Source organism: Brachyhypopomus gauderio, chromosome 10, assembly GCF_052324685.1.
Source record: "Brachyhypopomus gauderio isolate BG-103 chromosome 10, BGAUD_0.2, whole genome shotgun sequence".
Lineage (NCBI taxonomy): Eukaryota > Metazoa > Chordata > Actinopteri > Gymnotiformes > Hypopomidae > Brachyhypopomus > Brachyhypopomus gauderio.
The window spans coordinates 675,310-689,541 of NC_135220.1; the positions used below are offsets into that span (position 1 = coordinate 675,310).

Here is a 14,232-nt window from a genome sequence, read left to right on the forward strand (position 1 = left end):
AGCTGTTGGGGTAGTTCTGGTTAAAGGTTAGCTGTTGGGATAGTTGTTGTTGAGGGGTATTTTGCTGTGGGAGAAGTTGTTCAGGGCAATTTGGTTGATTAGCTAGATGTTGAGGGGTTGTCAGGGGTAATTGGCTATGGGGTCGTTGAGGTGATGGGCTGTTTAACTGTCTGTGCAGTTCTGGTAGAGAATGAGGTAGAACAGGGTATGTGAGCGTGTGTAGTGACATCATGGAATCCTACATTTACAAACATTCCCCCATTCTTTCCCTTTGCCAGGGTGTCACACACAAACAGCCGGAGGTTTGATCTTTCCCAAAAGCACAAGCACAGTATTTAGCATGTCAAAAACCGTGGACCATGAAAATCGTCGAAATTTGCAAATAGACTAATAAAAAGAACTACAAGAACAGAATGTTGCATGTCTCACATCTTGGAAAATTAAAATTTCATTTGAACAAATATTTCACTGTATATGTCTATTTATGTAATTTTTTTAATTGCTTATTTCAAGGTGCCAATATTCCATGAACACGTTATAAACACACTTAGATAGTAGTGCAGCCAAAACAATTAAATTTTTTATTTAAGAAAGACACACAATAGTGTGATTATTACATATGTATAAGGTACATTAAAGACACAATGAATTTAAAATGTAGTTTATTTGAATAGGTTAGTCCATTTTGTACAAAAAGCAGTATGATCATTCAAACATATAAAACCAGCTTTTCAAATTGTGCTGTGGCATTAAATTTCAAGGCCTACAAAGGTCTTAATAGTCATCACATTACATCACCTTCATGATCCTTTATGTTAAAAAATATCAGTGTTTTATGAGATCATGTCATAATGTAAAATAAATGACAAAATGAAATAAATGCAAAACCACACACACACACACACACACACACACTACAAGCTACCAGACTTTGTCCAGTTTATGTAGTGTATATGTTTCTATATTTAATAATAAAATACTTGAGAGCAAAAATAGGTATTAATGACTAAAGAAAGGGTAAGCCTGTTACAGGTTAGCGCCAAGCAATTCTCAGTGTGACTAGTTTGTGTGACAGATAAATGACACGGTACTGCAAAGGATTAAAGCGACTAAAGTTAGCCAAAACACCAAAAGGCCTGGTAAAATATCACTCAAAATGCATAGAAGATTTTGTACAGATATATAGATGATATTTGATAAGTTCATATCATTTATATAAGTACATAATTGTTGTTCAGTTCAGTTGTTCAAGTTCAGAACACTGCAACCAGATACATATTTATGCTGATGTCCTGAGGTTTTTCCACCAGAGTTTTGGTTTCAGTAAAAGCATTCAGTCAAATCCATAAATCTCTACTAGAAAGTCCAGCTCTTGTTAGCAGGGCCTCAACTGGTAAAACTGCTATCTAACAGTGTTTTCATAAAAATCAAACAATTGTACACAAATAGGCAATTTAACAAACCCAAATTTCAGTACACAGCGCAGCAGTGACAGAAAACAAATGTGACTACTGACCATCAAAGATTATTACACTCGTTTGATTTATTTACCACGTCCAGAAAATGTTTTGCATGGGCCAGCATATTTCAATACATTAAAAAAATCATTTAAAAAGTCATAGTGCTAATAAAAAAACTTCTGACAGCCATTTATGTTCATTTCTGAATGTGCAGTAAAGACTGCATGTGGACGTCTGCAGTCTTTCCCGTAGTCCCGTAGTGCCCTGGACCAGCCAGCAGCGTCCCCCCCCTCACTTACACGCCAGTTTCTCCATTTCTGACATCAGACGTGACCCAGAACGAGATGCGGGTGGGGTCATGAAAGAGAAAGAGAAACAGATTCACACTCCCATAACATGGAGTCAAAGTAAAAGTCAAATATATTTACATTATATAGCAGTCTTTACAATACATGTTGTCTCAAAGCAGCTTTACAAGTGCATGGGTCCAGATCCCTAATGAGCAAGCCAGGGGGCGACTGTGGCAAGGAAAAACTCCCTAGGCGGGGCTAAGAAGAAACCTTGGGAGAACTTAGACCACATTAAATCCAGGACTTCAAACCAACATAACCACCTCGGTTGAGATCAACCACTTTTGGGTCAGGATAGTTGTTCATCTCAGCCCTCTGTTTCGTTATGTTGTTTCTGTAGTCTGAAAGACCAACAAGAGAGAAACACACATCGATTTGCATACATTAATATGTACAATCAAAATGGAAATCATCACACTCCAAATTCTAAGACATTAATAGTTACATTCATATAGCGGCAGACAGAACTCAGCTTTTACAGTCAAAGCACACACACAATGAGGAGAAGCTATAGCCAATGTGTATTGATATTTATATTGGAAACCAGCACATACATACACTATACTGCCAAAAGTATTCGCTCATCCATCCAAATTATTGGAATCAGGTGTTTCAATCACTTCCATGGTCAGTGTAAAATTAAGCACCTAGGCCGGCGGACTCTTTTTACAAACATTTGTGAATGAATGGGTCGCTCTCTGGAGCTCAGTGAATTCCAGCGTGCAACTGTGATAGGATGCCACCTGTGCAACAAATCCAGTTGTGAAAGTTCCTCACTCCCCAATTCCACAGTCGACTGTCAGCTGTATTATAAGAAAATGGAAGTGTTTAGGAACGACAGCAGCTCAGCCAATAAGTGGCCACGTAAACTGACGGAGCGGGGTCAGCGGGGTCAGCGGATGCTGAAGCACATAGTGTGAAGAGGTCACCAACATTCTGCAGAGTCAATCACTACAGACATCCAAACTTCATTTGGCCTTCAGAATAGCTCAAGAACAGTGGATGTGTGTTATCTGGAGTGATGAATCACGCTTCTCCATCTGGCAATCTGATGGACGAGTCTGGGTTTGGCGGTCGCCAGGAGAACGGTGCTTGTCTGACTGCATTGTGACAAGTGTAAAGTTTGGTGGAGGGAGATTATGCTGTGGGGTTGATTTTCAGGAGCTGGGCTTGGCCCCTTAGTTCAAGTGAAAGGAACTCTGAATACTTCGGCATACCAAGACATTTTGGACAATTCTATGCTCCCAACTTTGTGGTAACAGTTTGGAGCTGGCCCCTTCCTCTTCCAACATGACTGTGCACCAGTGCACAAAGCAAGGTCCATAAAGACATGGATGGCAGAGTCTGGTGTGGATTAACCTGACTGGTCTGCACAGAGTCCTGACCTCAACCCCATAGAACACCTTTGGGATGAATTAGAGCGGAGACGGAGAGCCAGACCTTCTCGTCCGACATCAGTATGTGACCTCACAAATGCGCTTCTGGAAGAATCTCATATTCTTCCAGACTCAGCTCATATGTGAGTGAAGGAAGGTGAGCGAAAACTTTTGGCAATATAGTGAACATACATATACATCTACATCTATATACACTCACCAGCCACTTTATTAGGTACACCTGTCCAACTGCTCATTAACACAAATGTTGAATCAGCCAATCACATGGCAGCAACTCAATGAATTTAGGCATGTAGACATGGCCAAGGTGATCTGCAGTTGAAACCAAGTATCAGAATGGGGAAGGAAGGTGATCTAAGTGACTTTGAACATGGTATGGTATGGAGTCTTTCAGAAACTGCTGATCTACTGGGATATTCACACACAACCATCTCTAGGGTTTACAGAGAATGGTCAGAAAAAGAGAAAATATCCAGTGAGCGGCAGTTCTGTGGGAGCAAATGCCTTGTTGATGTCAGAGGTCAGAGGAAAATGGCCAAACTGTTTTGAGCTGATAGAACGCCAACAGTAACTCAGTAACTCAAATAACCAGTCATTACAACCAAGGTAAGCAGAAGAGCTTCTCTGAATGACAACACGTCGACCCTTAAGGTGGATGGGCTACAGCAGCAGAAGACCACACCGGGTGACACTTCTGTCAGCTACAAACAGGAAACTAAGGCTACAATTCACACAGGCTCACCAAAACTGGACAACAGAAGATTGGAAAAATGTTGCCTGGTCTGAGGAGTCTCGATTTCCGCTGAGACATTCGGATGGTAGGGTCAGAATTTGGCGTCAACAACATGAAAGCATGGATCCATCCTGCTTTGTATCAACGGTTCAAGCTGGTGATGGTGCAATGGTGTGGGGGATATTTTCCTGGCACACTTTGGGCCCATTAGTACCAATTGAGCATCGTATTGTTGCTGACCATGTCCATGCCTTTATGACCACAGTGTACCCATCTTCTGATGGCAACTTCCAGCAGGATAACGCACCATGTCATAAATGGTGCAAATCATCTCGCAAATCATCTCAGACTGGTTTCTTGAACACGACAATGAGTTCACTGTACTTGAATTAGGGTTGTCCCGATCCGATATTTGGATCGGATCGGCCGCCGATATTAGCAAAAAATGCGTATCGGTATCGGATCGGCAGACACGAGAAAATGCCGATCCAGACTCCCGATCCAGTTTTTTTAAGTCCCATCCCGGTTTTCCTGCGCACCCATTTAGATAATCCATTCCAGTTTTTACTAGCAAAATCCGGTCCGCATTTTCCAGCACACCATCAGCACACGAGCAGTTTCTGCCCCAATTTAGCTCCGTGGCATCTCGGACCGCCGTGTAAATTTGAAGTTATCGGTCAGTTGTGTGGGATTATTTTACCTTAAAGGATGACAAAGACGAAGAGGTAGAGTGCAACATATGCCACAGTAAAGTCAAGCGTTGTGGTAAAGCTGTAAGAACTTTTAATACCACCAATTTAATCAAGCATTTAGCGAAATACCACCATAAACAACATGACGAGTTTCTAATGAAAACCGAAGACAAAAAGAAAGGTCCTACACAACTAACACTGGCAGAAACGTTTGAATTGAAGGGAGTGTATAGATGGGGATGGAGCAGTAAAGTGTGGAGTAGAAGGCATTTTGCTTTTAATTAGTTTACGATATGTGCACGGATTTTTTTTAAGCTTTGGTTTACACTTGTTCAAGAGCACTGATGGATGTTAATGTTAATGTTAATAATAGACTATTTTCCACTCAGGTTGTGTGTTTTTTTTTTTATATAATTTACAATAGTATTTGCACTTGTGGCTTTTTAATCCTTGGTTTACTGATGCTATTTCAGTTTGTTATTTAATATTTTGTCTATTTTGAGTTTATTAATTGCTAAATAAACAGGTCAGTTTCTCCTTACCAACCATTGTGTATTATTCAAAGTAAGAGTAAAACGCTTTTCAACATGAGTTTGACAACAAAGTAAGTTGGCTAAATAACTTTAAACTTTAATACATGCTCGGATAGGCCGGTATCAGCCGATATCGGTATCGGATCGGAAGTGCAAATAAATATCGGTATCGGATCGGAAGTTCAAAAAGCTGGATCGGGACATCCCTAACTTGAATGGCCTCCACAGTCACCAGATCACCTCTGGGATGTGGTGGAACAGGAGATTCACGTCATGGATGTGCAGCTGACAAATCTGCAGCAACTGTGTGACGGTCAATAAGATTGTCACCAGACTATCTAAGGAATGTTTCCAGTACCTGTTGAATCAATGCCACGAAGGATTAAGGCAGTTGCAAGGTGTACCTAATAAAGTGGCCGCTGAATGTATAATACACAATACACATTTCATACAGGACAATGTAGAGCATCCAATCAACCTAGCTGCCATGATTTTGGGCACAGGCACTCTCAGTATGACAGGTGACGTTACGTACCAAGTCTGAGATCTGCCAGGCTGTGGGGACTGTAGGGTCTAAGTTCAGTGGCTTGCAGTTCAATTTCTGTCCTCTGATTCCTGTTCACCAAAACACAAGCAACACGTGTCATTTGTTACCCTTTCCATGTAAACCGCATGGACTTCATTGCAGTAAGATGGAGTAAACGTAACAGTAGAAATATGCATTTACCGGCCCGATCTGCGAAGGTCGTAATCAAGCCCTGAAACACACAGTAGTCAAAACGGTATTCGTCAGGTTGTTTTGAAAGCACTGCTCAACACTTACTTGGAAGATATTTTCAATTTATTCTCAGCTTGACACAAAGGATAAGCCAGAGCCAACGAATCCGCCCAAACCCGAGTGCTCATACCTTTCTTCTTACACTGCCTTGTGGCCACAACGATTCCTATGAAGATCAGCAACAGTAAGAGGAAGACGGCCAGAATGTAGCCCGCCTGGTGCAGGAGGTGAGTGCTGCTTTCAGGCAGGATTACGTTCAAGACGTGTGGAGATTCAACCCCGTTTGCGCCTGCACCAGGGGAGAGGAGAGACATGCTACGTCACATTCTCCAGGTCTTGTTTTCGAGCCCACTGCGATCTGATTCCAGAAACATTCTTCCTGTGCTTTCCTGAACATCGAGGGGAAAGAAAGATATAGCAAGTTGGCAGACTTGGAGCAGCGTTCTAGCAAGCCGCGCTAACATCTCCCGTCACTGTAATGACTACCAAGTGTGGGGATGTTGCTCTTCACATGTGTGCCTACAAGAAAAACAGTGCAGTGGAAGAGTGTTTGTGTCAGTGTGGCTCTCAGTAATGAGTTCCAGACTTCATGACATCAAGCAGCAGCTGTAATGGAGAAAAACATGTGCGCATGAACACACACACAGACACACACACACACAGACGAATACACACACATACAGGCACGCACGAACGAACACACACAGGAGGAGGGACGTGTTTTTTGTGGCTAGCCTATATGTAACCTCTATTTGCTAGTTGCCCTTCCAAACTAGGAAAAACATCTGGTGAATTTTCACTCTGTTTTTACAATTTCGGCAATTACTGTGCCAAATAAAAAATAAATAAAGACAAAAGTGGGTTATGAAGCGATTGTTTCCATGGTTCAGTTATCTGAACCATGTAAACTGTTGTTTTGCTCCAGAGAACAGCACATAACCACATAATCATCAAATACTCTACGAGCAATTCTCCTTATATGCGGAGGACGTTATTTGTGAGCTCTAAGAAGCATTAATCATTATCATTACGCTTACTGCATCACTCATGATTCACGCTATTACTGTAACCCTGTTAATTATAAACATTTGGGGGACTTATTCATACTTGGAAATTGAAGAACAATAATCACAATACTGCTGCTATTGGTTGACTCATCAAATGCTGACAAACATTTATGTTTGTAATTATATATATTATAATTATATATATTATATAATTATATATAATCTAAATATAATATGGAACAAATAACCAATAGAGCAAAGCTAAGAAATCTCCTAAAAAGGTTCACCTTTCTTCACTTACAGAAGAATGCAATAAAAAGGTTTTTGCAGGCTAGAGAAGATATGTGTCACGGTGAGGCGGCCCCCTACCGGCCGCCTCCGTCCACAGCGGCTGTGTTGTTGTTGTTTTGTGACGTCGTGTACGCCCCTCAGGTGGGCGGAGCCCGTGATCCGTTCCCACCTGATGGTCGTTTGTCTGTCTATATATGTCTTGTCTTTGTACCAGTTGACCGCTGGTCATTATATCCTTAATTTGGATCTATTGCACGGGTTTTAGGTTTGCACACTTTATATTAAACCACCCTTTTTCCCTGAGACTTGGCGTGATCGCTTCCTTTTTGTTGCTCACACCTGCCCGTCACAGAATGACCAGCCACCCTTCGGAAGCCGCCGAGTCTCTTTTTCTTTCTCCTTCGTTCGTGGTCATGTCTCGTGGTAAGTGTTTGTCTGCGTAGTGTTTTGTTTGAAGAGCTCCGCCGTGCTTTTGTGTTTTGTGTGTGTGTGTAGCACGGCGAGGACCAGGGCAGTCTGCCCTGAGAAAGCTCTTCGGGTCCGTTGTCAGTGTGTGTGAAGAGTTCCGCCGTGTTTTCGTGTTGTGTCCGTGGCACGGCGAAGACCAGGAATGTCTTCCTGGCGATAACTCTTCGTGTTGTTGTGAATGTGTGTATGCGTGAACGGACGTGTCGATCGGTATGCGCGCTCGTTGTGTTATGTTACATGTTCTGTGTGTGACGCTGGTGCCGCTCCTCACCGTCGCCTCGCTCCCCTGTTGTCTTGTGTTTCATGTGGGGAGCGACTGCGAACGTGAGCGGCGCGTCACTGTCTGTTTATGTAGAGCGCGCGTTTGTGGGTCCCGTCTGTTTGTGTGTACGCCGTTTTTTGGTTTGTTTGTCTCGTCTTTGCGTGTGTGTTGTGTCCTAGCGTGTTGTCTAATGTTTGCGTGTAATTCCACGCATACTCCTTCCCCTGAATGTGTGTTTGGGGGGGGACCGGCTGTGGTCCCGTGCCATGGGGTGTGGCACGGAGGGCGTCTCTCCCAAGGGAGGCCCTGAATAGGGTAAGGCGCGTTTGTGTTTCCTGTTTGTATATGTGTGTGTGTGTGTGTGTGTGTGTGAGAGGTTGTGTTCTTTGTGCAGGTGCTTCTCCTTGGCAGTGTTCCTGGACCTTGTGGGGGTCTCCACCTGGCAGGAGCCCCCTTGTGTTGTGGGGTGACCGGAGCCCGGTCGTGAAGAGCCCCTCCCTAGAGGGCTGGGGCCCCCGGATGTTTGGGGACCATGGGGCTCCGGTCTGAAAAGCTCCTGCTGGGGATGGAGATCCTCCCTCCTGCCCGGGGTGACCAGGAGGCCCTTGGGGCTGCTCCCTAGCCCGCGTCGGGGGTGCTCTGGGCCTCGGTCTCTGGCGCTCCTGGGTTGGGTGGAGGAGTCCACCTTGAGATGAGAGGCCCCGGGAGGGGTTGGCTCCCCAGGAGGCTGGGGTGACCCCTAGCAGAAGGCAGGGGTCAGCTCTGGGAGGAGGTAGGTCCAGGAGGTGAAGTAGCCACGCCTTGGAGAGGTAGCCTGCACACCCACACACACACGAGGGACGAGAGAGGAGCCGTAGCCCCTCGTCCTCACACCCATGGGGCTTACCAGCTGAATGCCGGTTAGGGCGTGAGGGCCCTGTGTCCGACCGGGGCGTGGTTTTGTGTTGTTAACGGCCCGGTCGGTCCAGGGTCCCGCCCAGGGAGGTGAGCTGACTAATGTTATGTGTTTTGTGTTTCAGCTCGTGGACTGCAGGAGGTGTCCCTGCCTGTCCTTGCCTTCCTGCCCCTTCGTGTTGTTGTGCAGCCGCTGTGTGCCACACACCCAGTGGAGGGGAGTGCGGCTTGGTGGGGGGGTCTGTCACGGTGAGGCGGCCCCCTACCGGCCGCCTCCGTCCACAGCGGCTGTGTTGTTGTTGTTTTGTGACGTCGTGTACGCCCCTCAGGTGGGCGGAGCCCGTGATCCGTTCCCACCTGATGGTCGTTTGTCTGTCTATATATGTCTTGTCTTTGTACCAGTTGACCGCTGGTCATTATATCCTTAATTTGGATCTATTGCACGGGTTTTAGGTTTGCACACTTTATATTAAACCACCCTTTTTCCCTGAGACTTGGCGTGATCGCTTCCTTTTTGTTGCTCACACCTGCCCGTCACAATATGGATCTAACAGACACAACCAGCTTCAATCTTGGTCCGTAATGTCTCTGCTGGCCAGATGTTGTACAGATGTAGCAAACTTCTGTTTTCACACCACAAAACATTCTTTACTAGCCAACAGTCTTTACTAGCCAACACAAAGCTGTCTCCTGTTGTGGAGATTCGTAAATACACCATGATAAACTAGCAAAAATGATGAGATTTCCTCACTTTCACTGGAAGACATCCCTTAACAGACGACATGAGAGAGAAAATTCAACAGGAAATAGGAAATAATCCAAAGTTAAAAGAGGTGCAGTGCTGACAGTTATCAGGGAGAGACAGTGGGGGACCCCGGCCCTCCACGTCGTGGTACAATCCGTCTGCAAGCCATGAACTGTGTGAATGAAACTGCACACTATGACAGAGACATGAAGGAAATTACCAATAATAAGAAATATAAAAGTCACAAGATTGTGACTTATGGATCATTAAAAAGGGCAGGAGGCATCAAAAAGGTGCTGGCTGTGAAAATAAATGATAGTGTACCAGGGTCATCGCCCAACTGCTCCGACTGGGAGGGTCCAGGTTTGGTGGGCGGAGCCTCAGAGGTGACAGCAGCAGGTGGCAGGTCTGGCACGGCCGGCTCCACGATCACCCGGAAGACGCGTCTCTCGTGTAGACCACAGTAGTGGTGGTGCAGGTGACAGGAGTACAGGCCCTTGTCCGGGGGCTGCATGTCGGCGACCGTGAGGGAGAATTCGCCCACGGAGAAGGGGGCGTTCGAGACGTTTATCTTGTCGAGGAGGAAGTGGGGCGCGTGCTTGTGCGTCTCCCCGGAGGCGTACAGGTCGATGAGGCGGTCCGCTTGGTCGCGGGACACCCCGGGGGCCTGGAAGTCCCAGTGGACGACCTGCTGCTGACCCTCATCCTGGAGCCATTCCCTCCACAGGGGGCGCCGGTTCACACAGGGTAGCACCACACTGCTCCCCACCAGAACCACAAACACCGACTTCTCCCCGTCCCACACGCGTCTCTCCTTACGGGCTAAGGGCAGAGATACATGGTTGAGATTTTCACCGGAAGCCTCTCGATTTCATTCAGAGAACTAATACACGAATGTGCAGGACAACAATGTGAAGAAAACATCGTCATAGGATCATAGGAACATGTGCCGTATTTTTGTCAATTGTGATTTTTACACCGCAATCGAAATTTGTCCTCTGCTTTTAACCCATCTGTGCAGTTAGAACACACACACACACACACACACACACACACACACACACACACACACACACACACACACACACACACATGCAACATAAGCATATTAGTAAAACGAGAGAGATATAGAGCAGGAATTCTTACCTGACTTGGTGACGTTCAGCTGGATTTGAATCGACTGGTGGATTTTGCAGTAGTGATGGTGCAGGTTGCAAGTGTATGTTCCTTTGTCGTTCATGTCCACGTCTGCACAAACAAACGCACAACTCAGTGAGAAGAAACCTGCTTCTCGTCCTGTTATGTCAGGCTGCACTTACTGTGAATGGTGAGGGAGAAGTTGCCGTCGGTGAAGGCATCTTTAGACAGAGTGATGCGGCCCTTGTTGTAGGCGTTGTAGACGCGCTCGGTCCCTCCCGAGTACATGTCCAGGATGCGCTCTGTTGTGTAGTCGGCTCGGTTCCGGTTCAGGTCCCAGTGCACCACGCGCTGACGCTCACGCAGCCGGTCCGGCCTCCACACTATGCGCTGGTTCTGGCACGGCAAAACGACCTTTGAACCTGCCCGGACGGTGATGTTCTTCGCTTCCACTAACACAGTCTGCCCACTGCTCTGCGTCCAGACTGCAACACGCACACACACACACACACACACACACACACACACACACACACACACACACACGTACACACACAAACACACACACACACACACACACACACACACACATACACACAGCATGATTATTAATATCATGATGGCAGCTACAACACAAAACACCCTTTATTATTAATGATTTGGTATTGTTTATTACCTACCAAGTGGTGTAAAAAGGCTGACCGCAACTAAAACGAAAGCAAAAATAGTAACTGTATTAGTTTGATTTGAAAATGCAATTGAAGTTGGTGTACGGTAGCAAATATTGTAAACGTTTTAAAGTGGATAAATCCAAGTTCAAAGTGTAGTTTTTGATAATCACTTAAAACATAGACTTTAGAGTCAACCAAACTGAATGGTAAAGGCAATATATGATTCTGTGTGTATGAATTGTGTGATTGTGTGTGTGTGTGTGTGTGTGTGTGTGTGTGTGTGTGAGAGAGAGAGAGAGAGAGAGAGAGAGAGAGAGAGAGAGAGAGAGAGAGAGAGAGAGAGAGAGAGAGAGAGAGAGAGAGAGAGCTGCAATTTGCTGCTGTGCCAATTCACTTTGCAGGCTGTATTCATCCTAGGCTTGCACTGGTCAAAGTCTGTGACTCAGGATCCAATCACAATCAACCTTCATTAAGTGACAATAATGGTAAGCTTCTTAATCTCACCTTTAAATTATATGTTGTATGCTTAGCAATATCCAAGTAACAGTCCAGAGCTATCCAAGCATGTTTGAGCAAGAAGATACAGACATAGAATAAGGACAACTCACCCTCATCCCACCCCCAGACTCCAGACCATATGGTTTTTGTAATATTGAAAGGCTACAAAACATAACCAACTTCTGAGCAATATTATTCCTGTGGGAAGAATTCCTTCTTTATTCAAGGTACCAGTGTTCCGTACCTTATATCTCCTATTTCACAAACTCGTCCAGTACTGGGCAAATAACAGATTAATGTCCGTTTCATTTCATTAAACCTCTACAACATCTCACAGATGCCAAATGGAGATAAATATTACTTTATTTCATCATAGAGCCACTCAGAGATTCTATCAAGACAATAATTCTTGAAGGAATTAATAAAACAAATCTTGTAAACTTTACAAAGTCACACTGGAGATTCATGCTGGAGAAATTAAACTGTGGATCTCATAAAAGAGGGAATTTTGCTAACCGAGCTTGAGGACTGGACTAGACTGAAAAGCATGTCATGGCCCTTCTGGAGCCAGGGATAAACCAAACCTCCAGACTTCCAGACCCTGCAATTTTCTTTACAAATATACCACACTAATACTGCCAATACAAAGAAGTCTTGGGTAACACTAACGTAACTTAACAATGCATCTGAAAATTGACACATAGAAGAATGGATTAACATCAGAGAGTCAGAAACTCTCAGATTAAACTCTCTCCGATTAACTAAATCATAAAGTGTGCCCAAATATGTTTAATCCAGGAATAGCAGTAATGATATTAAAACATTAACACTTCATTACAGTGGTTTTTCAAAAAAATCCAGTAAAGCAAATATCTTTTACATAATTAAGTGATTACAGGGGCACCAGTCAGACAGACAACAAGTCCAGTGACTGGTGGACTTTGCAGGCAAACTCTTAGATAGCACATCCGCTCTGAGAAGCAGGCCTGGGTTCTGTTAGGCCCACTCCCCCATACAGCCTCAGTAGATCTGCTGACACTGCACACGTATTAAAATAATCAACTCGAAGGCCCAGAGTAAGGCATGAAATATTCTACAACGTTGATTCACAGTCGATGACTGTTTCATCTCTCGGAGATGAGATCTTTTTCAGCAATGATTCACAACCGACTCACACAAGAGATTTAATGCCAGGTTTGGGTATCTTAACTATTACTTTTGACCATGCCTAATGATAATATAGCTGCAAGTAACATTCACGCATGCATAATCATAGTAAAGCTACATGTATTACTTGTTATTTACTAATTATTAACTTGACCAAATAAAACAAAACATTCCAACCTTTAATTCGCATTTTTCCCTAATTTAGACAAATGAAAAACAATTGTTCTTAAAAGACTAATTATTTATGTTGCAGAAACAAAGTTTCGTAACAATGGGATTTTTGGTCTTACTTTTTAAACAGCTTGCTAAAATAAATATTAATCAAATGAAGAGAGAGAGAAAGAAAAGTTTTAAGAAAACCGCTTTTGTGAACGCATGTTGTTTTTAGTGTTGGAATACATATTTAGTCCGAAAGTTATGCAAGGGGAATAAAACAACTACTTACTATATAACGTCAGAAACATTTCCGAAAGACTTGTCGTCAAAACTTTCAAAAGGTGATGTAGTTATGACTTAGGCACAGAAGGCATCACCTGAGAAGCTTGGTCGGCCGGCGACGACAACAATACTGCCGTGTCATCAAGTCTGGACCAGTGACGGTCTCTGGTCTGGACCATTACATCGCCCCTCCTCCTCCTCCAAACTCCAACCACGGAATTCTTCCTACCCCCATTCCTTTTAGAGAAACATCAGTTTATGTTTCTCAAACAACCAAATCTAGAACAACTCGAATCGAGAAGAATGCACAATATAATCATAAATACTCGAAACCATAGAGGAACGACGATGACTTAATCATGTAAAATGTTGTAAACGTAGCTGTACTTCAGTGTCCAGTAAAGGTTTATGGTTACCTCTTGGCACGACTAAAATGGCACTCTGATGCCCTCTAGTGGAGAAGCATGTAATGTAGCTTGAAATCTAACGCATGCGCTAAAACAACAGTACACGTTTTACTAACAGGCATGAAAATGGGTCAGGGGTTAAAAAGGTGAGAAAACAGGGGGTGGGGGAGGGGGGGTGCTGGTATGGTGACAGGTGACCGGTGTGGGGGGGGGGGGGGGGTCATATATATATTTTATAATTTTATATATGTATGCGCATATTAACGCATTTTAACGCATTTAACGCATGAGACACTTTTGCACG

The 14,232-nt window shown here is 44.3% G+C and overlaps 1 protein-coding gene across 1 annotated transcript; it reads right to left on the reverse strand.

Annotated features, from left to right (window-relative positions):
• Positions 1–645: 645 nt before the first annotated feature.
• On the reverse strand, positions 646–13,722 carry mxra8b (matrix-remodelling associated 8b). The gene is made up of 10 exons (XM_077018444.1): positions 13,529–13,722; positions 11,428–11,454; positions 10,930–11,232; positions 10,757–10,858; positions 9,935–10,432; positions 6,074–6,232; positions 5,893–5,923; positions 5,701–5,780; positions 2,074–2,151; positions 646–1,777 (listed from the first exon to the last, which is right to left on the reverse strand). Exons 1-10 carry the CDS (start codon positions 13,545–13,547, stop codon positions 1,752–1,754), a joined length of 1,323 nt encoding a protein of 440 aa, XP_076874559.1. The 5' UTR covers positions 13,548–13,722; the 3' UTR covers positions 646–1,751.
• Positions 13,723–14,232: the final 510 nt, after the last annotated feature.

Excerpts from the sequence above, each read along its gene's own strand:
- mxra8b (XM_077018444.1), bottom strand. Across the intron at positions 11,233-11,427 it reads CAGCCTTTTTACACCACTTG|TCTGGACGCAGAGCAGTGGG; the intron begins GTAGGTAATAAA and ends TGCGTGTTGCAG. Across the intron at positions 6,233-9,934 it reads GCAGTTGGGCGATGACCCTG|GCGCAAACGGGGTTGAATCT; the intron begins GTACACTATCAT and ends CCCCTGGTGCAG.